Source organism: Dacryopinax primogenitus (genome assembly GCF_000292625.1).
Source record: "Dacryopinax primogenitus strain DJM-731 SS1 chromosome Unknown DACRYscaffold_10, whole genome shotgun sequence".
In the NCBI taxonomy this organism is placed as follows: domain Eukaryota; kingdom Fungi; phylum Basidiomycota; class Dacrymycetes; order Dacrymycetales; family Dacrymycetaceae; genus Dacryopinax; species Dacryopinax primogenitus.
In genome coordinates, this window is record NW_024467207.1 from 447,327 (window position 1) to 468,210 (window position 20,884).

General features: G+C 52.0%; 13 protein-coding genes across 13 annotated transcripts; 10 read left to right on the forward strand and 3 right to left on the reverse strand.

Moving 5' to 3' along the window:
- Positions 1-193: 193 nt before the first annotated feature.
- Positions 194-550, forward strand: DACRYDRAFT_39734 (uncharacterized protein; the record flags this gene model as incomplete). Its single annotated transcript, XM_040774467.1, has 1 exon — positions 194-550. A coding segment is annotated over one exon (357 nt), but the record flags the coding sequence as incomplete, so codon positions are not given.
- A 2,128-nt stretch (positions 551-2,678) lies between these two features.
- DACRYDRAFT_116580 (ras-domain-containing protein) lies at positions 2,679-4,251 on the forward strand (the record flags this gene model as incomplete). Its single annotated transcript, XM_040770229.1, has 5 exons — positions 2,679-3,021; positions 3,072-3,095; positions 3,146-3,239; positions 3,287-3,320; positions 3,369-4,251. The coding sequence occupies exons 1-5, from the start codon at positions 2,947-2,949 to the stop codon at positions 4,249-4,251; spliced, it is 1,110 nt and encodes a 369-aa protein (XP_040628310.1). The 5' UTR covers positions 2,679-2,946.
- Positions 4,252-5,091: 840 nt separating this feature from the next.
- Positions 5,092-5,959, reverse strand: DACRYDRAFT_22557 (3-hydroxyanthranilic acid dioxygenase). The gene is made up of 3 exons (XM_040772854.1): positions 5,793-5,959; positions 5,545-5,728; positions 5,092-5,420 (listed from the first exon to the last, which is right to left on the reverse strand). The coding sequence occupies exons 1-3, from the start codon at positions 5,952-5,954 to the stop codon at positions 5,248-5,250; spliced, it is 519 nt and encodes a 172-aa protein (XP_040628311.1). The 5' UTR covers positions 5,955-5,959; the 3' UTR covers positions 5,092-5,247.
- A 199-nt stretch (positions 5,960-6,158) lies between these two features.
- On the forward strand, positions 6,159-7,266 carry DACRYDRAFT_116582 (uncharacterized protein; the record flags this gene model as incomplete). The annotated part of the gene is made up of 3 exons (XM_040770230.1): positions 6,159-6,297; positions 6,345-6,544; positions 6,593-7,266. 3 exons carry the CDS (start codon positions 6,159-6,161, stop codon positions 7,046-7,048), a joined length of 795 nt encoding a protein of 264 aa, XP_040628312.1. The 3' UTR covers positions 7,049-7,266.
- Positions 7,267-8,285: 1,019 nt separating this feature from the next.
- On the forward strand, positions 8,286-9,454 carry DACRYDRAFT_116583 (adenine nucleotide alpha hydrolases-like protein; the record flags this gene model as incomplete). The annotated part of the gene is made up of 3 exons (XM_040770231.1): positions 8,286-8,485; positions 8,532-8,572; positions 8,619-9,454. The coding sequence occupies 3 exons, from the start codon at positions 8,286-8,288 to the stop codon at positions 9,386-9,388; spliced, it is 1,011 nt and encodes a 336-aa protein (XP_040628313.1). The 3' UTR covers positions 9,389-9,454.
- Positions 9,455-9,570: 116 nt separating this feature from the next.
- DACRYDRAFT_116584 (uncharacterized protein) lies at positions 9,571-10,633 on the reverse strand (the record flags this gene model as incomplete). The annotated part of the gene is made up of 4 exons (XM_040770232.1): positions 9,571-9,997; positions 10,046-10,121; positions 10,168-10,507; positions 10,570-10,633. 4 exons carry the CDS (start codon positions 10,631-10,633, stop codon positions 9,695-9,697), a joined length of 783 nt encoding a protein of 260 aa, XP_040628314.1. The 3' UTR covers positions 9,571-9,694.
- A 415-nt stretch (positions 10,634-11,048) lies between these two features.
- On the forward strand, positions 11,049-11,587 carry DACRYDRAFT_22559 (uncharacterized protein). Its single transcript, XM_040772855.1, has one exon. The coding sequence runs from the start codon at positions 11,129-11,131 to the stop codon at positions 11,384-11,386; it is 258 nt and encodes an 85-aa protein (XP_040628315.1). The 5' UTR covers positions 11,049-11,128; the 3' UTR covers positions 11,387-11,587.
- An 80-nt stretch (positions 11,588-11,667) lies between these two features.
- DACRYDRAFT_22560 (uncharacterized protein) lies at positions 11,668-12,999 on the forward strand. The gene is made up of 3 exons (XM_040772856.1): positions 11,668-12,195; positions 12,246-12,808; positions 12,863-12,999. The coding sequence occupies exons 1-3, from the start codon at positions 11,977-11,979 to the stop codon at positions 12,915-12,917; spliced, it is 837 nt and encodes a 278-aa protein (XP_040628316.1). The 5' UTR covers positions 11,668-11,976; the 3' UTR covers positions 12,918-12,999.
- A 500-nt stretch (positions 13,000-13,499) lies between these two features.
- Positions 13,500-14,372, reverse strand: DACRYDRAFT_16125 (uncharacterized protein; the record flags this gene model as incomplete). The annotated part of the gene is made up of 3 exons (XM_040771166.1): positions 13,500-13,772; positions 13,846-13,914; positions 13,965-14,372. The coding sequence occupies 3 exons, from the start codon at positions 14,370-14,372 to the stop codon at positions 13,500-13,502; spliced, it is 750 nt and encodes a 249-aa protein (XP_040628317.1).
- Positions 14,373-14,945: 573 nt separating this feature from the next.
- Positions 14,946-15,931, forward strand: DACRYDRAFT_116587 (uncharacterized protein; the record flags this gene model as incomplete). Its single annotated transcript, XM_040770233.1, has 4 exons — positions 14,946-14,973; positions 15,026-15,066; positions 15,137-15,708; positions 15,766-15,931. 4 exons carry the CDS (start codon positions 14,946-14,948, stop codon positions 15,818-15,820), a joined length of 696 nt encoding a protein of 231 aa, XP_040628318.1. The 3' UTR covers positions 15,821-15,931.
- Positions 15,932-16,300: 369 nt separating this feature from the next.
- Positions 16,301-17,584, forward strand: DACRYDRAFT_22562 (uncharacterized protein). Its single transcript, XM_040772857.1, has 3 exons — positions 16,301-16,722; positions 16,774-17,324; positions 17,378-17,584. Exons 1-3 carry the CDS (start codon positions 16,504-16,506, stop codon positions 17,430-17,432), a joined length of 825 nt encoding a protein of 274 aa, XP_040628319.1. The 5' UTR covers positions 16,301-16,503; the 3' UTR covers positions 17,433-17,584.
- Positions 17,585-17,985: 401 nt separating this feature from the next.
- DACRYDRAFT_107974 (uncharacterized protein) lies at positions 17,986-18,897 on the forward strand (the record flags this gene model as incomplete). The annotated part of the gene is made up of 3 exons (XM_040768566.1): positions 17,986-18,389; positions 18,449-18,524; positions 18,577-18,897. The coding sequence occupies 3 exons, from the start codon at positions 17,986-17,988 to the stop codon at positions 18,895-18,897; spliced, it is 801 nt and encodes a 266-aa protein (XP_040628320.1).
- Positions 18,898-19,631: 734 nt separating this feature from the next.
- DACRYDRAFT_33008 (NADP-binding protein) lies at positions 19,632-20,296 on the forward strand (the record flags this gene model as incomplete). The annotated part of the gene is made up of 2 exons (XM_040774365.1): positions 19,632-19,999; positions 20,053-20,296. Coding segments are annotated over 2 exons (612 nt in total), but the record flags the coding sequence as incomplete, so codon positions are not given.
- Positions 20,297-20,884: the final 588 nt, after the last annotated feature.

The window sequence follows — 20,884 nt, forward strand, 5'->3', positions numbered from 1 at the left end:
TCGTCCGAGGCCAGGAAGCCAACTACCATTCGCCCTTCCTTATTGGTGGCAACCCCCTCTGGAGCAAGTGGAGCCGGTTGTCCTCCCGGATTTGTGGGAGAACGAATTCCAAAGACCAACGCGATATTTCGAGTCGTATTACACAGACGCTTTTCACAACCAAATTCATCACGACGCCAACATCACAGCACTTCCCGGGGATCTCACGTTGGGCGGCAATTGCTTAATCATGCCTGGTGCGCGCATCATTGTTCGGCCCTCCCGGCGGAATCCGAAGGCAAGGTCGCTTCTAGCCTTGGGCAAATACGTGGTAGTAGGCTCCGATACGGTCATTGAGCCAACGCGTTTCAGGTACCATGGAGCCGACATCTATCTGCCGGGGACTATAGGCGATTACGCCATCATTGGGATGGGCGCCAGAGTAAGACCTTATTATATTGGCAACTTCGTTTCAATCGGAAGGGACTGTGTCATCGAGGATAGGGTTGTTATCCAGGATGGTGCATACATTGCCAACGAGGTTGTGGTACCCGCAGGAACTGTTGTACCAAAGGACTGTTGATGGACTGGGCAGGATCAATGCTTTGCCACCAAGTTCCAGCAGCAGTACTTTCCTGCACGAGACAAGATTCGATCGATGTACGCGGAGTTCTTTTGTTCATAAGGTGATGGAGGCGGGGAATGATCACGGAGCAGAACGCCTGGGCCAGCACCAAACCACTTGGCCCTCGAAGGATGTGGGAGCGACATCCTCGGACATTACAGATGATCATGGTACGGGCGTGACCGACCCTCTCTCATAATGTTCAAGACATGCCCTCGACCGCGCCGTCTTTACACTGCTTTATCACCCACCTTTCTGAGCACGAAGTCATGTACATACAGAATCGCAGCAGCGTTTCAATAACCAGCTTTTCGCTTTGCAACGCAAGGGTCTCACCGCATGCATGCCTGGCCTTTTTTGTATTGTCGTCGCCAACGGCCGAACACACCACTTGGATTCTCCTTGTCTGCCGTCATCGATGTTGATCAGCGACACGTTTTTCATCACGACACTGCTAAGTTAGGCTATTTAACTTTCGGATCCCGCGTGTCCGCCCCGATTGTCTTGGAAACCATAGTTATCACCAGGTGGAGAATAGATGGTGCATTGCAAGTTTTAATACTGCTGACCGCTGGCAGTTCTCTTCTGGAAGTACAAACGAGACCAGTTCCATCATTCGTCGATGTGAAATTCTCGGCGGTCAGGGAAAGAGGGGGCCCCCATCCCCTTGGCTGCTTCCGCGTTCCGACCAATTTCTCCCGTTTTGGGGTGCTTTTCTTTTCGTTTCTGTGCAGCATCACCAAGAAGGTTGAGCTCTTCGCTGATGGTCACCCAGGCAGACTCTGGAAACTCCATGTGCTTCGCAGGTCCCCGGCACCCGTGCGGGATGCTGATCGTATCTTCGCGGTCTTTAATCTCAGGTGACACTTTTGTGTAGGAGTTTGCACCCCTCACCATTGTCCGGAATAATATAGTCCAGCTGTCATAGTGCGTGATGCCCTGAGCCATTAAGACATTGAATCGGTGCTAGGTGGGGCGGAAGATTCCCCATCCCCGCCCAGCGGTTCAGATTGGAATATTCAATCCTTCAACCCTGTACATAGAGAAGAAACTGTTTTCTCATAACTCCCTTACCAATTTTCTCGCCGTAGAAAGTGGCTGAACAGCACATCTATCAATAGAGAAACGCTTCTGCCATGAGGAAACCATGATGTCAGAGCTTGTTGGTGGATTACCTGTTGCTCAAGCAGGTTAATGTGCCAGAAGCTAACTGATCGGGCCAGCATATAGCAAAACAGACGCATGTGGCTTCCTTGCACATGTGTCCGTTTTGCTGCATGCTTGAAGGATTTCCTGACAACCCAAGACTTCACAGTATCACACCATTTAATGATGGTGGATATCATGAAAACCAATCCCATCCTAGTCACTATTTTAGCTTCATCACCTAGCAAATTATCTTCTATATAGCATCAAGGATTAGTGGTTTCTGACGTGATGTGCAATTGGTTGAACGAACAAGGTGGTTCTCCTTGGGCTTGGAAGGGCGGAAAAGGCCGAAAGACCCCTCGTTGCAGCCACTGTGAAAATAATGAAGGAGATGTTTCAAAAAAGGGCTCTTTGATGCCGGAGGCCCGGACATTAAGTCAGCAAAATAATATTGCACACGCGACATGCGGTACACCCAGTCCCTGACAGAAAATTCATGAGCCCCTCCCCACCACCTGCCGGAATTCCCATACCCCTTTTCCCTGCCGCGAGGCAAGCGTGGTCTACCCGGGTCTGCTTGCATTTGAGAAAAGACTTGCTGCTTCAGATACCGTAATGTGAGAGTCTAACCCGACCCTCACAAGCCCGCTTATATACATTTCACCCCGAGCCACGTCCTTGGTCCTCAAAATGCTTGCGCCCTCCTCCTCCTTTGTGATACCTAGCTTCTTCCCTGACTAGAAGCTCACCGCCGGCGAATCTGATTGAAGGGATGCTGATCACAGGTCGCTTCACACCCCCTCCATATCGATATCTGTGACATCAGTCGCTTGCCTGCCGTCGTCTGTGCCTGACTGGCAAATTCACGAGCCAGTTGCAAACTCCCAAGTCATCCCTGCACTCACGTCGTCCTCCCCTCTTCCGATATCTTTCTCTCTTTGTTACCTCGGGCAGCATAGAGCTCCGGACTGCTTCTCCTCAATCCGCTCTTTCATCGAAGCCACCTCTGGTATCTCCTGGTATTAGCGCCTTCCCTGAAAACCTTGCTGGGGTATCGTTATCTGGCGATCTGTCAACGGACCCCTTTTGCTTCAAAGGCTTCTCTCCACCCCAGATCTGGCAACACGTCTCGCAGCTGTGTAATAACCTGATAGAACACTTCTCTTGCCACACACCGAGTCCTTTCAGCCATAATGAATACTCAAGAGACATGGAAGGTCGCCCTGTTTGGTGACGGCGCCGTCGGAAAAACAGCTATCGCGGTGAAGGTAAAAATATTGATACGCTCAAAGTGACACGCTCATCTTTTGCTGGCAAGTTCACACGTGGAACTTTCCTCGAGGTGCGTGGGATTCCCTCTCGCTCATCATATGCTGCTTAAATAGAACGCAGACTTACGATCCGACAATCGAAGACTCGTACCGTATCCACACTTCATTTCAAGGTCAACCCGCATTCCTGGAGCTTGTGGACACAGCGGGTCAAGGTCAGAATACGCATTAGCATTATCATTCCGATACTGACTCGTACCAGATGACTACGCTACTCTACGCGATCAATGGCTTCAGTGAGGGAAGCGTCGCTGTAAGTTGCCCGCAACGCTGACGGCCTATAGCGAAGGCGATGCGTACGTCCTAGTGTACGCTGTATCCTCAAGAAAATCGTTCATGCGACTATTGAACATGGAAGCAACCCTTAAGCGAGCCCGCCAGAAATCCAGCCATATTTACCCTGTTTCAATGCTCATCGGAAACAAGTACGACCTTACCGATCAAGCAGGGGGGCGTGCAGTAGGTGCACAGGAAGCATACGAGCTCGCCCAGCGGTATGGGTGTTTTTATATGGAGACCTCGGCGAAGTCGGGGTACAACATCACCAAAATGTTCGAGACCATCGTCCTCGCCCTCCGCAATCGCCATGCTGGCCGACCGAGCACTGGACCACCCGGGACGATCTGGGGTGGTTCTCTCCCTGTCTCACCTATCAATAATGTGCCTTCTGCATTCCGATACCCGCCCGCTTCTGCTCCTCCCGCTTCCTACGCCCGTGGTGCCGGCCCGAGCGACCCCTATGGGTCCCGCACCCGCCAGGGATCTACACCTGCCCTGCGTCCAAGTGCCTCCGCATACCCTCTTCCACGCTCACCGTCTCTGCACGGAAGGTCACCGCCCGTCTCCGGCTCATCAAAGCAGCTCAGGGGACGAAGCAGCACCTCCGCATTACGTTCTCCGAACGCAGTGCCTCCGCCACCTGTCCCACTTGTACCCGTTAACCCCCGTTCCCCGGTTATGCCCAGTACCCCAAGTACGGCGCGATCAACGTCACGCTTCAACGACCGACAGCAAGCGAGGACTGAGAAGAGCGCGAAGGTAGAGCAGGAGAAGAAAGGCAGGGGTCTGTTTGGAGGAGGCGGTCGCTCCGGTCGCGGACCAGAAAGTGCAGGTGACGGCGGCGGGGATGGAAAAGGTGGGAAAGGTGGGCACTGCATCATCTGTTGATGGCTGCTTTCCTATTCCGTCCCTAACGCCTACTGTCGAGGATGGTTCAGGGGCTGGACGGCAAGAGGAGCCACAAAATCGACGTCGTGCATTGATCAACGACGTCGGCGGTGTACCCAACCCGAACAGCGATCAGCAACGACTGCGACACGTACATAAATTCCTCATCATACACTGCCTGTATCTCACCCATGCACGCGATACCCCCACCCCCTCACACAGGAGTCGGGTGGAACTGGATTCTACTAGACCGAAGCGTCTTGTACTGAACTGGACTGGGTTATTATCGGACTACCGTTCGAGTTTGGAGAGTATATTGGTACCTCAGACCACGAAAAGCGCTGCGCATCGCGCGCGAGTACATTTGTACAACAATTCCATGGATATGTCTTTCTTTCGATCTTCGATTCTTTGTAATCAACCATTTCCGTCTCATGCACTTTCACTTCGTACACAGCTTGGCTTTTCGAGCCGTGCTGGCGAGGTCTGTATACAGTGGTCTAGGTTCTCGCCTTATATTGCACCTCCACAACTCCAATCCAGTGGAAGGATATCAACTCCGCGGCTGTCCCTATATTTCACACGGTAGAGAGGGCCGGTATTTGACTGTGTTGACTCGATTGTATGCGCATCAGTGTACCGGCGATAGGTCTGCCTCTCACAAGTGCAGGAGCGCAGGACGTCGGCGAGCTACAGTTGTACACAAATCATTCGACTTGGACGTATATGCCCTTACAACCGCTGGATGCCCTCATCGTAAGCCTTCGCCAAAGAGATCAAGATGCTTCTGTTGAGTCGTCCTGAACGAGAAGGAAGGGTGCAGGAGAGCGGTGACGGTCTATTCCTTATTTCTTACTTGTTGGGGAGTGTACAGTGGAGTACGACGTACTTAGTATAACGATACTCAGTGCTTTAGCCCTTCAACCCCTCGAACCCAGCTGAAGCCTCCCTCGCCTCCCCCCTCCCGCAGCTCCTTGCACACAGGTCCCCCACCGCTCATTTCGCCGGGGCCACCCACCCACACTCGCATTTCCTCAGACTCTCGTCCTCCATCCAGTTCCTGATCAGCGGCTTAAGCTGCGTGCCCAGGTCTGTACAGTGGAAGCGTTCTTCTCTTATGATGTGCGGGGTGGAGTGGGTTTGGGAACGGCAGTACCAACGGAGCCTGTCTGGGGATGTTAGGTTGACTTGACGTGCGGCGAGACGGAAAGGGTGGGAGGAAGGGAAAGGAAGGGCGGAGAAGGGACGGGAAAGGAGGAAGTGATGTAAGTAAAAGGAAAGAATGAGACGCACCTGTACTTCCCTCCGGCCTCTTGCGCTCAATCACGATCCCGACTGTGTTCTCAAACCGTACCGGGTTGTGCGGCGTATTCCCCGGGAGAAGGAACATCTCCCCCTCCCTTATGTTCACGTCCCTGAACTCGTCACCGTCCAGGATACGGAGGAGCATATCCCCTCTGTGTTGATAGAACCATTCCTATTCCCCTGTGAGATTCCGGCTTATGGGATAGAGAAAAGGGAAAGGAGAAGTATGAGCACACCTCAGTCTCGTTCACGTGATAGTCGTTCCTCTCATTAGGTCCTCCGACGGCCATGACGATGAAGTCCCCGCCATCATAGAGACAGAAGTTGTTAACAGGAGGCGCGAGCTTGTCGCTGTTCTCTGCGAGCCATTTGGGGAGGTTGAGCGGTGGGGGGATCATGGTCGTCTACAGCAAGGAAGGCATTGGTTGTGGATGTTGGATGACCCATCCGCTATCCGCTGGGTGGCGTGCTGACGTGTGGGGAGATGATGTCCCTTCATCACACCCAGGGTCAAGGTGTGACTGTAACTACTACCGCGCTCTTCTTTTCTTCATGGATATATCTCTCACCTGGCTCAGTTCTGTTGACTTGTTAGCACTGTTATGACGCTTAGGCTCTCCCCCAGACAATTGGTAGAATGCTCTGCCGTGCATCCACGGTGGCAGAACATTAGGGACATGATCTGCAATTTGCACCTGCCTTCGTCTCAGGACGGCCGAGAAGCTGAGCTCCCCCCAATCCGTTCAAGGATATCGGTTGTAAAGTGTACGCCGGCTCACAAGGCCAAGCCATACCTCGCGAGGAACCCATCAGCCATCCCATCAGCATCAGCCAGGTTATTACCTCATTCCCTCCTTATCCGACATTATGCCTACCGAAGCTCAGCGACGAGTCCCTCCGTACTCTCGCCATAGTGGAGGTCTTCAATAGCGGGGAGAACTTTACGGCTAGAGCTTCACTAAATGGCCAGGAAGTCTTTGTCAAAGGGGTAGGTTCCTTTCTACATCTATCAGCTTGATTGCCGATCTACTCCCAGTTTTCGTTGCCGGAAAATGAGGAGAACTACGAGAACGAGAAAGCGGCATATACGGCTTTTCTTAGCGCGTATACAACCTGGCCTAAGTACATTCCCCGATACTACGGCTCGTGTGACGTTGTCGCTGTCGCATCCCCGGATCGCAGTATCCAAGAATATGCCATAATGGTGTTGGAGTTCATCGATGGCGCCGATCTGACGACAGAATCCATCACCGAAACGCTCGCAGTCCAGACTCTAGGCGCTTTGCATGTCGCACACACTGCCCTAGTCCTTCCTCTGGATATTGAGCTTCGGCACTTCATCGTTCGCACCGACAATGATCAGTTGATGAAGAAGGGGACGGTGGACAGCACGCGTGCTGGAACGAGCGAATTCAAGTATGACGAACTTCCTGATGTGGACAAGGTGGTGCTAGTTGACTTTGATCGTTCTTCCACGCACGATGGACCTTGAGGACGAGATGAAGGAGATGTGGGAGATACTCGTTCAAGCCATGAACAAACAGTAGGCTGAGGGTATTGCCCTAAATGTATGCTTCGCAGGGCTGAGAGAGTTGACTTTATCGCGTGCATCACCCATCGATATCAATATCTAGCCAACAGAAGAGGCTTATCAACCTAGACTTATATAGCGAGTATAATAGGGGAGGGCGTGAAAGGAGACAGATCTGCAGCAACGGATTAATCATTCAGGGCATACGGCATAGATGTCGGAATGGAATGGCGTACCCAGTCGTCAATCAAGGTGTTGACCATGAAAAAAAAAGAGGAACTGGTCCGTAAGTTGCGAGGTTTAGGGATGAGGGCCTAGTACAGCGCTTGACCGTTCGGTGGGCTTCTCATCGGTTGGAAGGAAGCCAAAACGGGTTCACCTTGCACGGGGTCGTCCACGTCGGAGCATGTAGTAGTGCAACTGGACCAGAGCCAGTCGATCATGTTGTCGACTAATATCAGTCATCGTGCTGAAGAACTTCCAGGGAGGCTTGATCTCTCCGGGTAGTCCCAGTTCGATTGATGTGGCAGCGTCGGGTGGGCATCCAAGTAGATCGAGTATGTGGGGAGCCACGGATCCCTTCGACAGTGCGTCCTCCCAGTGACGCAGAAACTCAGCATGGCAGATATCCATTGTCATAGATGTCGATGTCATGTTGGGAAAAAGAGGCATTTGACATGGTGGCACAGGGCTGATTGTCGGGGGCATGGTGAACATGCTTTGGCACACGAGTGCGTCCATCACTCCGTATAGAACTTCTTTCTTCAAAACCTTGAGCACATCCCGTTCATATGTACAAGCAGGTCAGATAGCGGGATACCCCTAGTTGGTATCAGGGATAAGGGAGTCCAGAAGGCTAGACGAAGGACGAGCAGACAAAGGTGGAATAGGAGGTAAGTTTGTCGGCCATCCGGGTAGCAGACCGAGCTGTTGATGCGGTCCCGGACGTTCAAAGTACTTGAGTTGCGGGTGGTGGTGGGTGGTGACGGGTTTGAGAGGGCGCTGGTTGCGTAATATGGTGGACGTTCATGGACAGTCAGGGTTAGCGGGGGATCCATCTGCTTCTGTCCACGGCCTGATCGGCCACAGCGTCATCTTCATCATCGCCAGCATTCATCCTCTTCTGTCCCTCTCTCCCTTCTCACGGCGATACATACCCCTCTTCTCTTTCTTGCATGCTCCATTCCCTCGTCACTCCATGTCCTCATCCCCAACATCACCAACAACAGGCAGCATCACCCTCCTCCCTCAACCCTCATCATCATCACCAACAGTCTCCCTCACATCTCTCTCCAAGCTCTACTCCTATGCCCGCTCCTCACCTTCTCCGAGTGACACCCTACACCCCCATGTAAAAGAGGCAGTAGAAGTGATTGAAGCTGCTTTAGAGGAACATGGGTACGTCCTCTTCTTCTTGCCCTTTAAGAACGTGCTAAGAGCGCAGAGAGGAGAATGTGGCTCTAAGCTTTAATGGAGGGAAAGACTGTACGTCCCCCCCAACCTCCTTCTCTACATACTGACCGCTCCCAAGGCACCGTCCTCCTCCACCTCCTCGCCGCTGTCCTGTTACACCGACATCCTCCGCAGTCCAGTAGCACCCCTCCCTGGCCTGCCATTCCCTCGATCTACGTCTCCCAGCCCTCCCCCTTCCCGCTCATGGAGTCCTTCGTCCACAGCTCCACATCCTACTACTCCCTCTCCCTCCTCCTCACACGGCACAAATCCATGAAGTCTGCTCTCTCGGCCTACCTCTCCCTCCGCCCATGGACAAAAGCCATCATGGTCGGTACGCGGAGGCAGGATCCTCATGGGCGTGAACTACGGTTTAGGCAGATGACAGACCCCGGCTGGCCGGCATTCGAGCGCATACATCCGGTGATCAATTGGGGATATGCCGAGGTCTGGTGGTTCCTACGAGAGTGGGAAGTCCCCTATTGTCAATTGTACGACTTGGGATATACCTCGCTCGGCTCGACGTATAACACGTTCCCGAATCCGGCCCTCGCGGCCAAGGGGGGATATAGGCCGGCGTATGAGTTGGAGGATGAGAGTCTGGAGAGGGCGGGGAGGGAAGAGGGCAGGTCGCCTGTTCTTGTACAGCGGCAGTTACAGGATGCACAGGCTGAGCAGGGGAAGTGGGAAGTGGACGGGGTGGAAGGGCATGGGGGGATGAACGGGAGTGTTCTGCACCCCCCAGAGGCTGAGGAGTCAGGGGAGGTAGTTGCTGGGGAGAAGGGGGAGGTGCTGGTCAATGCGGAGATGGAGGAGCAGGAGGACGAAGACGATACGGGCTCGTTGTGAACGTCTTCCAGGAGGGGCATGTATGCACGGGCGGACTCTTGTAAGGGACGCGAGTCCTAAGTTAAATGGAGCACATAAAGAGAAAATAGAATTTGTCTGGGGACCAACTTGGGTGAAGGGGACGTGTATGCGCTGAGTTGAGGCTGGCTCTTGAGATATTGCGCATATAGCTCGCTGTTCTGGTGGGTGCACATCAGATGTTTTCCTACTGCTAGTAAGCGACTCGAGTACATCCCACGTCACTTCCGACAGTCCTCTGTCACTTAATCAGTCCTTTATTCCATCCATCCCCTAATCTCTGGATGCTCAGTACACCTCCGTATTCTGGATCGCCTGCACCGTCAAGTTGTCCCCAAAGTTCGTGATCGTCACCGTGTGTTCCTTCTCAGGATCCAGTTCCTGAGCAAAGAAGAGCACCGTCGTCGGCCCCGCGACGGAGTTGTACGACGTGCGCATAGGCTGCGGGATATTGTCCAGCGTGACGAGGTACTGTCCTCCTGTAGGGCCGACGGCGCCGAAGACGACCGTGTGAACGCCCTTGAAGGAGTAGGCCAGGGTGGAGTGCAGGGAGGTGGTGGTGTATTGCGGCAGGGTCATGTAGAAGAAGTCCTGTGGTTTGTTAGCTCTTGCCTGTGGAGTGGAAGGGGGAAGACAGACCTGGAACGTAGGAGCTTCGGTCCATTCCCCAATCGTTCGGATCTGAGAGGTGTTCCAGTACGAGAAAACCTGATTCCTGTTGTCCTTGAGCTTGATATTCCGATGGGAGAGAGAAAACTCACGTGTACTTCGTTTCCTGCGTCTCGATGAAGGCAGGCCCCACGAAAGCAGCTTCCTGCCCCTCTTCGGGGCAGAATAGCGTTAGTTCCACATGCTGTTGGCCAAGGGGGAGGTTGTTGAACGGCGTATACAAGTCCGGCACATCCTGCAACTTCCCATTGATAGAGATGTTAAACCCGCAGTCGGGGCCGTTTCCGCCCAGAGCAGTCAGGTATCCTCCGAGCTCGAATTGGTCGCCGTAGAAGTCGAACGAGACGGAGGCCTTTGGTGCGGAAGTGGCATACTGCGGCTGGATAGGGAGCCACGGGATGGAAACCCACCCTTTGCTGAGGTCGGAGCCTACTGGGGGAGTGTAGGTTAGCAGAGGTGAGTTGGCGAACAGGCTGGTTTCGTATTAGATTGACATTGTGACAGTTTCGGGCAGAGAGGAAATCGCTCAGGCTTGCTTGTTCCTGAGGTTTTAGACATGTTGAACAAGTACATACTTATAGGTGACGCCGTGATGTCGACTTCTACGTCTTTTCCGTGAGAAACGGTAATCATTGACCAGAAATCCTAAAAATAGTGTCTACCGTCGTTGTCGGTGCAGAGAGAGCGGATCAGATACTTGAGCAGACAGGACTTGTACCTTCCTCCGGAACCGAGCCGTAAGTCCGGGTTTGTATAAAACACAAACACCGCCTCCAGAGCCCCTTTCCATCCACTCCAGTCTGGTTCGCAATGTCGCCAATGTGGTACGTGCCGCCCTCCGGCCAAGTCGGAGTTCATACGGCACGACTGGCTTCTGATGCTCGGACTGGGTCATTCTCAGTTCTGCTCTTCCCGCACCATGCCGAAGGAAGGGGCACTTGTCGTCGTCTCACGCGCAGCGACATTCTTCCATCATAGCCATCGTCTCCGTGGGCGGCAGACTTCTTGAGGTGATCAACCCGAATGATGAAGTTTACCCCAGACTCTGTCACCATGGGGTTTGGTGGTCTTCATCTACGGGTTTCTCAGCAGCTTTCTCGCACTCTGCAGGCAAAGGGCAACGCCTTATCCCCGACAAGTAATACTGGAACAACTTCAGCTTTTCAGACCTTCGTGATCCTCTCTTCTGCCCCGACCTCCATCCGAGACCTACACACCTATCCCGTCCTCTTCCTCCTTGATCATCATCCCTCTTCCCGCAAGCCCAGCCCCAACATAGCCTTGCATTCCCGATTACATCGGTTCCGATAATGGATTGTCCTGGATTTCATTGCCATTCTTTTGAATCCCCAGTCCCTGTGGGATCGTGGTTGTTAACCCTGTCAATGAGTCGGTTTGTAAACCTACCTCCAGAGTGATTCTTGCGCGCATGACCCTCACTCTTACCTGTCTATGGACCTGCTGATCTCCCCTGCTTTACGTGATGCATGCGCCCAGATTTGGGGCAATGCCAAGCCTCCTCCAAATGTGGACGTATTCTTTCAGACCTCTCCACTCCGTCCATCGCGGCATTCCCATCGCCCAGATCTATTCTGTACCTGCTGTATTCCAGTTCCGAATGTACGTCAACCCCCTTGCGTCACTCCGGACTGTCACTCGGCTGTTCTTGACTGTCTACTGGGTCATACGCGTGTATGAGTCAGAGAGGCACATGTTGTTTCTCCGACGTATGCGCATAAAAGCCGGGAAGGAGCAGCGCTTTCCGTGTTTGCCGGACTCGGATACTGCCGCGAAGACGATAAATACACCTGCTTCAACGTTCCGAAACATCGAGTTTTCCACTACGCAAGTGAATCATTCGCCTGTACTTCCTATTGATTTCTCCAGCTCCATATCCGACTATGTTTCCCGGCGCGTTACTTGCTCTTCTTGCCGGCCTTGCGGCTGCCAATCCCATCCCTCGTACCGCATGCACGTACACAGCGATCGAGCCTATTTTCTATGGATCGTCTGAGGTTGTCGAAGTTGGTCTTCGTCTGTTCGACGCTGGCGATGACTCATCCGTGTGCACGCCGCTGAGCGACCTGATCACTGGGCCGGTGTATCTCTACCGTCCGGGTGTAGGTTTCGGCTCTTTCGCTAGTTTACCACTTCACTGACGTATTTGCAGGACCCCTCATTCGAACCACTCAAAGTTGGTTACTGGAACGGCCTGAATTCCTCCGATCCTGCCAACACGATCTTCGCACCTGATGTGAACCCGAAAGGTTATGGCTACCAAGTCAAGATCGTACCCGATTCCCACTCACCAACACACGAAGTCGTTACAAGTGGCACCTTCCCTATCGTCTCCCAGGACTGGTTCGACCAGAGCTACGATTCGGTTTGGATTCTCACACCAGACCCAGTGGACGATAACACGAAGTGGGATGCGAAGGGTCAACAACTGCTGGTTTGGCAATACACCAAGTTCGACACCTTTGATGTCCTCCTCTACAAGTCGACCGACGTGACGTGGGGACCTCTTACACTTGCCCATGTTACGAATGCCGAGCCACTCCAGGGCCAGTCTGAGTACACGGTATCCGAGTTTTACTTCGAGTACCCGGGCAAGCTGCCTGAAGGGTCGGACTTCATTGTCGTCCTCCAGACGTCCGCGCAGAACAAATCGGAGGTGATCGCCCTCACAGGTTTGATCCAAATTGTGGACTACCCAGTCACCACGAACACATAGTAAGTCGTTTAAGTGGTATCTGATTGATGTAGTGCTCTAATCTTCTGTTCCAGCGCATATACGTACACACCCGTCAGGACAATCACGGGCGAGGCCACTCCTGGTTAAAGGACTTCCCAATGCGATGTCTTTCCACATGGGGAAAGTATTTGCGGACTTCTTCGTTTTGGATCATACGGCCTAGACATACTTTTATGATGTATCCAACCCCAAAATTGAACTAGGTGTACTCATTGTAGTCATTCCAGCAACATTTGACACCAGGCGGGCAAGAGCTGTGCTACCCTTGCTCAGAGAAATGTCATCTCTAATGAGAAAGACAGATAGAAAAAAGAGAGCCAGGAAGGTCGATGAATCACACGCGCAGTTACTGCACCTTGTAAAACGTGGAACAGCACAAAGTTACAAAGCAGAGGGAGTGACCAGCATACGCTCCACGCCCGTTTCGATGTCAAGTTTATCATAAACCGTCTGGTTTCTGCGACTCTCTGAAAGATTTTAAGGGATCTGGAAACGGTGTCATGACTACGCTATGACAACACTGTTGTCATGACACCATGACATTCAGTTGATACGGATAAAGTGTGTAGGAGTACATGTTCGGCATGTCTCAAAGGAGAATTATGATACATACAACAACATAGTTTTAGTACAAAAGAGGTGCCTCACACCGTGGAGTCTGCTTCCTTGTTAAAGCAGGTCTGTGTACTGGATCGCCTGGACCGTCAAGTTCTTTCCAAAGTTCGTAATCGTAACCGTATGTTCCTTCTCCTCCAACTCTTGTGCAAACCATAGCACCGTCGTCGGTCCAGCAACCGGATTATATGCTGTCCGCAGCGGCTGAGGTATGGCGTCGAGTGTGACGAGATACGGTCCTGAGGTAGGACCGACGGCGCCGAATATCTGCGTGTGGACGCCTTTGAATGAGTAGACGAGAGTAGAGAGCAGTGACGTAGTCGTATACTGCGGGAAGGTCAAGTAGAAATATTCCTACTTTTTGTCAAAGCGAACTCGAATGATTTTGGAGAAGACTGACTTGAAAAGTGGGCGTGACGGTCCATTCGCCCAGCGTGCTGATCTGGGAGATGTTCAGGTATGGATTGGACTGGTTCCTGTGGTTCATGAGCTCAGTATATGTGATGTCAGAGAGAGGACCTGCTTCAAGATTTTCCCCTGAGTTTCAACGAAGGCTGGTCCGGTGAAGGCGACCTCCTGCCCCTCTTGCGGGCAAAAGAATGTGACTTCCACATGATGTTCCCCGAGCGGAAGGTCATTGTACGGGTGGTAGTAAGACGTCTCATTTTGTAGCACCCCGTTGATTGAAACGTTGAAGTCGCATGGAGGAGCGTCCCCGGCGGCGAAGGCAGTCAGCATCCCTGATAGTTCGAACTGATCGCCGTAGAAGTCGAAGGAAACGGAAGCCTTAGGCAGGGAAGTAACATATTGTGGCTCGACATCTACGAAGGGTATGTTCATCCAGCCTGTGCTGAGGTTCTGCCCGACAGGAGGACTGTATGTTAGCAGAGGGGAATTCGCAAACAGGTTGGTCACGTATTGGGACATGGTGAAAGAGTCAAATGAAGAGAGGGGAATATGCAGCTTGGCTGTCGCTAAGATTGGCCCAAGGGCATATATCGATGAGCTGATACCAGCATGCTGTCCGTGAGGAACGGTAGTCGCTGACTAGAAATACCAGTTTCAGTGTACATTACGAGATCATGACGGTTGGTGCAAAGAGGGCAGGCGAGTACCGGAACTTGGACGGCGGACTTTCTTTCGGAACCGAAGGGAAGGTGCCTTATTTGCCAGGGGCAGTCCCGTCTTGGCAAGGGGCACAGTTCCTCTTCCACCACTTTTCGAATTCTTCCTTAGCTTGGCAATTTACAATGTCCCTTTGTCTCCCACAGCCAACAAATCAAATGGGTCCACAACTCCGGTCAGCTCGGATCGTGATCTGTCTATTATAATCGCATCTTATGTCCAAAGTTCGGTCCGACTGACCCTCAATTCTGGTGTTCTCCGGCGCCGCGTTCACGAAGAGAATGCGGCATTCATTCCTCAACTCCCTCATCATCGATGGAATCAGTCTTGCTGAGCACTTGCCGACCAGTGCACGCACAGCGACATCGTTCCGTCATGGTATTCATCTACCAAAATCGTCTTCGTGGGTGACAGGCTGTTTTCCGCGGTGATCGGCTCGAGTGAGTGTACACCAGAGACTGTCATCACCGGACCGGTGTACCTTTATCGTCCAGGAGTACGTATTGATTCTCTCACATCTCTGCCGTCTTCATGCACGACAAAGCATCAGCTTACTATAAACCCAGGATAGCGACTTCGTGCCCAAAGGAGTCGGATACTGGAACGGCCTCAACTCCTCCGATCCTCAAAATACCATAACTTGCCCCGATATCCATCCCAAAGGATATGGCTACCGCGTCGTCATCGTCCCAGACCGTGACTCTCCTGCCCGAAAGCCGCAACATAGCCTCACGTTTCCCATCGTGTCTCAATCTTGGCTCACTACGGGCTACGACAAGGTCTATCTCTTTGAACCCACAAGCGTCCATGACGATACCAAGTGGAGCTCTACTGGAAAGCAGCTACTCGCTTGGCAGGACACGAATCACACGTTTGATGAGTTCGATGTGTGGCTGCACAAGAGCGCGGACGTGACTTGGGGTCCGAAACTTCTCACACACGTTGTGAACGCTAGCTGTCCGCTGGCACCAGCAACCGGGAGCTGCTCAGCTATAGAGTACTACTTCGAGTACCACAAGCAGCTACCGAAGGGCGAAGGCTGGCAACTTGTGTTCCAGCAGGGGAGGCAGGAGAAGAGGGTGTTTGCCGTGTCAGGGTTGATCGAGATTGTTGATAGCCCGGTGACGACGAACACTTTGTATGCACTCCCTCCTGTTCAATTTTGGGTAAATCATTGTGCTGACTGTTGTTCTAGTCCGTATTCTTGGACGCCCATTAGGACGATTGCCAGCGAAGCTACTACGAGATGAACGTGTGGTGTGGGCGCCATGGACTTCTACGGTTTACGTTATCAATGGACCTTCTACTACTGTTGAGATTATACTGCACATAAGGTCTCATGAACCTATCATGATCTCCGTATTGTGTACTTCAGGTCTGCAGTTTTCTGAACTCGCACTTAGTTCGGAAGTTACCTGCATCGGAGCCGAGCGGAAGGGTATCACATACCTCATCGGTCCCCGCAATCCGAAATCGAATTGTCGTGTTCTTGAACTCGGGGCCCCTGCCGGAAGGTTTACCGCGAACAAACCCCCGTTTTTTCTTCTTCTTTCTCTTTCAAGTTTACGTGATCAACGTGTACCGCCCGCAGCTAGTACTGGCGGCACGGCGTATGTGGTTCGTCATCCTTTGCCTCTTCTCCGTTTCTCACGGTGTTTCTCATCGCCCCACATTCTGCCCCTGTTGAATCGGAGATCCGAACACTTTCATCTCGGCAGCCTTCCCAGCTGCCTTGTCCGCCGTGTTTGGCAACATCCTTCTGAATGGCAGGAGGGTACATGACATCTACATGTGGAAAGTGAAAAGGTGCAGCGCATTCCGTGCCCGACGGAGTCAGCTGCTCCTTCAGTCACTATAAGTACATATGGTCCAACGATCCGAAACACCAGGGTTTCCAACAAACTAGTGAATCATCCCTAGCTCAATATCCGACATGGTATACGCCGCATTGCTCGCTCTCTTTGCTGGGATTGCAGTTGCCAACCCCATTCCCCGCGCTTCTTGCACACCATGGGGAATCGAACCTGATTTCTATGGATCCTCCGAGGTTGTTTATGTCGGCGATCGTCTGTTCGACGCTGACTATGACTCATCGTCGTGCACGCCGTTGAGCGACCTCGTTACCGGCCCCGTCTATCTCTACCGTCCTGGAGTGAGTTCATTGTATCTTTGCAGTTCTCCTACTTCGCTGACCTGTCTCCAGGACTTCTCCTTCGAACCACTCAAGGTTGGATACTGGAACGGACTGAACTACTCCGATGCTGGCAACACGATTATCGCACCTGACGTGAACCCGAAAGGGTACGGCTACCAGGTGAAGATCGTACCCGACGCCCGTTCGCCTACCCACAAGGTTGTCACCAGCAACACATTCCCGATTGTCTCCCAAGACTGGTTTGACCAGAGCTACGATTCCATTATGCTTCTCACTCCCGATCCGGTCTTCGACATCACCAAGTGGGATGCGACAGGACAGCAGCTGCTCGTGTGGCAGGACAGCCAGTTCGCGTCGTTCGATGTTCTCCTTTACAAGTCGACCGACGTGACATGGGGACCTCTGACTCTTGCCCATGTTACGGATGCCACCTCGACCGGCTACGCGGTGACAGAATTCTACTTCGAATATCCGGGCAAGTTGCCGGAGGGATCCGACTTCATAGTCGTCTTCCAGACTTCCGCGCAGAACAAGGCGGAAGTGCTCGGCCTCACGGGCTTGATCCAGATCGTGGACTATCCGGTCGCCACCAACACTTTGTACGTCCTTTCCATCATATCTGATCTAGGGAGTGTCTAATCTTTTGTTGCAGCCCCTATCCCTACACCCCTGTCAAGACGATCTCGAGTGAGCCGAGTAAAAATTAAAGATCTTGACTATCAAAGAATTTGTACGTGGGCAAAGCGTTTTTGGACTCTTATACGACGGACCATCCAGTTATTGAGATATGCCCAGATTGACTACTACGTAGCATGAGCGTACAATGTTACCGTTTCGATATTATCTACCCTCGATTCTCTCCATCATTGTCTTGGCGCGTCCCGGTCCCAGCGGTTCCAAGATTCCATGACAGACCGTTTCGTAATGTTCGGCACCGAAGACGGAACTTTCGCGTTGATTGTCCTCTTCGTTTGTACTGCTTCGGCCTTTGCCACACGCATCTCTTCGAACATGGACGGAACACTTCTCTGCATTACGAATCACAGGAGCTCGAGGGATGCGTCTTCTAATTCAAACGCCCACCGCACCGGGGCGACGTAATCCGGTTGACGCGGAGGGACGCGGGGATATATATGTTGGATGAGAATACGTCCCAGACATCATCAACTGATCGTGCTCGACATTCATCTACAGCAACTTCACATCATCAAGTTCGGCTTCTCTTCTGCTCTGTTTCAGTCGTACAAACGCCTCTCTGGGATGTCTGAATATATTACTGGTCTCTTCGCTAATTCCCCGCTGCTTACCTACACACCTCCAGTTGGGTTCGATGCCTCCACGGGTTGGGTCAACAAGCCCTTCGTCGACGAGGAGCCACAATACGTAACTTCCGCACCCAAGGCGTCCGTCTCCTTTGACTTCTGTGGCGACCAATTTGAACTGTCAGGTTTCCTAACTCCCGCCATATCTGACAACACGCCTCCCTGCGACTTCAACGTCACCATCAATGGGGTGCTTCAGCATCAGAACGATTTCTACAGCCCCTACAATGACCTGCCGTTGGATCATTATCATGTGGAACTCACGTTCTTCTGTCCCCATCAGGGTCAGCAAGCCTCGTTTGCTGGACCAGCTCTTGTCGAGACCCAAGGGACCGTATTTATGTGAGTTTACATGGTTGTTGTTGGACACATGATTTCTTGCTAATGGAGCCTCATAACAGGAGTCAAGCAAACCCGTATTTGGACACTTCTCAGATCTACACGCTCGGCCCTTGGACCGAGAAACCAGTATATCAGGTGGGAGGTGTGAGCTTTAAGGCCCTGTAATCTAATCTGATCTTTTCCTAAGAATTATTTCGCTATGACCTTCCCTCAATACACAACTACAGACTTGGGCTCAACACTCGCCTATAGGTTTAAAGGCGTGCACACACAGGTGTTTGGCATCGTAGGTCCTAACTGCGGGGAATATGTTGTTACCCTCGATGGCCAGCTGCAGCCGCCTCATAACCTTTACAACCCGGTCGGGGGCGATGTAACCGTCATCTTCTTTGCTCAGGAGCTCGATAATGACAAGACGCATACGGTTACTCTGACCAACCTTGGGAAAAACATGACGATTCAAGCCATCCAGTATACGAAGCTTTTCCCGTACACGGGTGGCAAATGACCACTGCAACGACCGGGCAATGTAGGACTGCTCCCTGATTTTGTTGTTGTATTTTCCTTTACCGAACTGTCCACCTAAAGTCTTCCTTGTACATGTGGTGTTGTACACCTCGTCCAAATCTGTGCCGAGAGTTCGGCTGTCGCAACTGCGCGGCCACCATGAAGGCATTTATGATCACTTCTGGCAATTTAATGAAATATCGACTGAACCATGCCTGATATACAGATGACAACAAGCAAGGCCGAAGTGTTTGTCCGGCCGAATTTGATGTCCGCACTGCTGTCAGCTTACCTAATCTCGTACTGTATAGTATCAGCCACGAGACCACCGACATGTTCCCGTCCACTCGTGTGGGCGCCTGTCTCAGCTCGGAGAAAGGCTCACAGCCTTGAGTGAACCGATTAACTGTCTCCTGTCGACCGCAGCCCTCCAAGTAACCTCGAGCGGATCTGACCGGGTCTTGGTGCTTGGTTTTTCGTCACTATGCTGCGGTTTGAACACACTCGGAAGGGAAAACACGTCGGCAAATGGTTGACGGTGCAAACCGGTCTGTATTTTTATCCATTGCTGCTGCGCCGGTGATTACGATATGGACTAAACTTGCGTGGACGAACCGAATCATCTAATCTCCGGGTCTGAGGGCTATAAATAGGATTGACCTTGACCATGAACTGGCTTCAATAAAAGCCTTCTTCTTGTGCATCCTCTATTCTTCGACGATCCTCACTATGTCGACCAAACTCGTTGCTGTCCTCGGGGCCACAGGCACACAAGGCGGTTCTGTTGTAACCTCTTTGCTTGCTCACGGTGGTTACTCCATTCGTGCTATCACTCGCGACACTACCTCTGCTAAGGCTCAGGTACTCAAATCGAAGGGTGTGGACGTTGTATCCGCTACGCTCTCTGACAAGGCTAGCCTAGTCGAGGTATTCGAGGACGCGTATGCTGTCTTTGGCGTGACGGTCCCGTTCACGCAGGACAGCGAGGAGGTACAGGGACATAACATTGTAGATGCGGCGAAAGAGGCCAACGTGCCGCTCCTGATTTGGTCGTCGTTGCCGAACTCGACCGAGAGATCTGGGGGAAAATACACAACAATCCAGTTTAGGTCTCTCATCTTGTCTTGCTCTCGCAAAGTGTTCACTTGAGAACCAGTCATTTCGATCAGAAAAGCGCAGTCGACAAGTACATTGCCGCCTCCAGTCAACCTACTGTGATCTTGCACACAGGTGGGTTCGCGGAGAATCTGATCAAATACCGCCAGCTACAGCGAGACGCGTCTGTTCCGAACAAGTGGAACATCGTGTACAGTGGTCTGCGTCCGGACGTCCTCGTTCCATGCATTTATATTGGTGCCGATCTGGGGAATATTGTCGTTGCTATGATCGAACATTGGAAAGAAACCTCGTGGAGGGACAAACTCACCAAAGATGCGATTATTGCAGCTCCGTACAGCATCTCGTTGAATCAGATCATCAACACACTCCAGAAAGGTACGTTTGTAGTCATTTCCCTAGGATCTCTCCGGCTCACTTGGATCGTTGCAGTTACTGGCAAGAAGATGGCTCATGTTGAGCGCGAAATAACGCTGGATTTTCAGAAAGCAGAATGCGACTTCGTTAATGACGGGTTCTTTCGGTATCCGCAGCAAACCATTCTTAAAGAACTTGGTGTCAAAACACATTCGTACTAAGACTATGCTCACGATATAGTCTTGCCTTACATCCATGCTGCTGAAAGTGCATAACTGTTCGTATTACGAATACGAGATCGAATGGATATGTTGCTCTATCGATGTCAAGCTGCAGAGATCCTCTTTCTTCCTCTTCTACAATCAAGAATATAGTGACTCGTATTGCGATTTCCCATGGGGTACAATTTGCCTAAAGTACACTCGCGATGTCGACCGATTTCTGAGTGTCAGACGTTAACGGTCACATGGTTTCGGCGGGTAGAGTTCTTCTGGATTGACGTACGGAAAGGACCA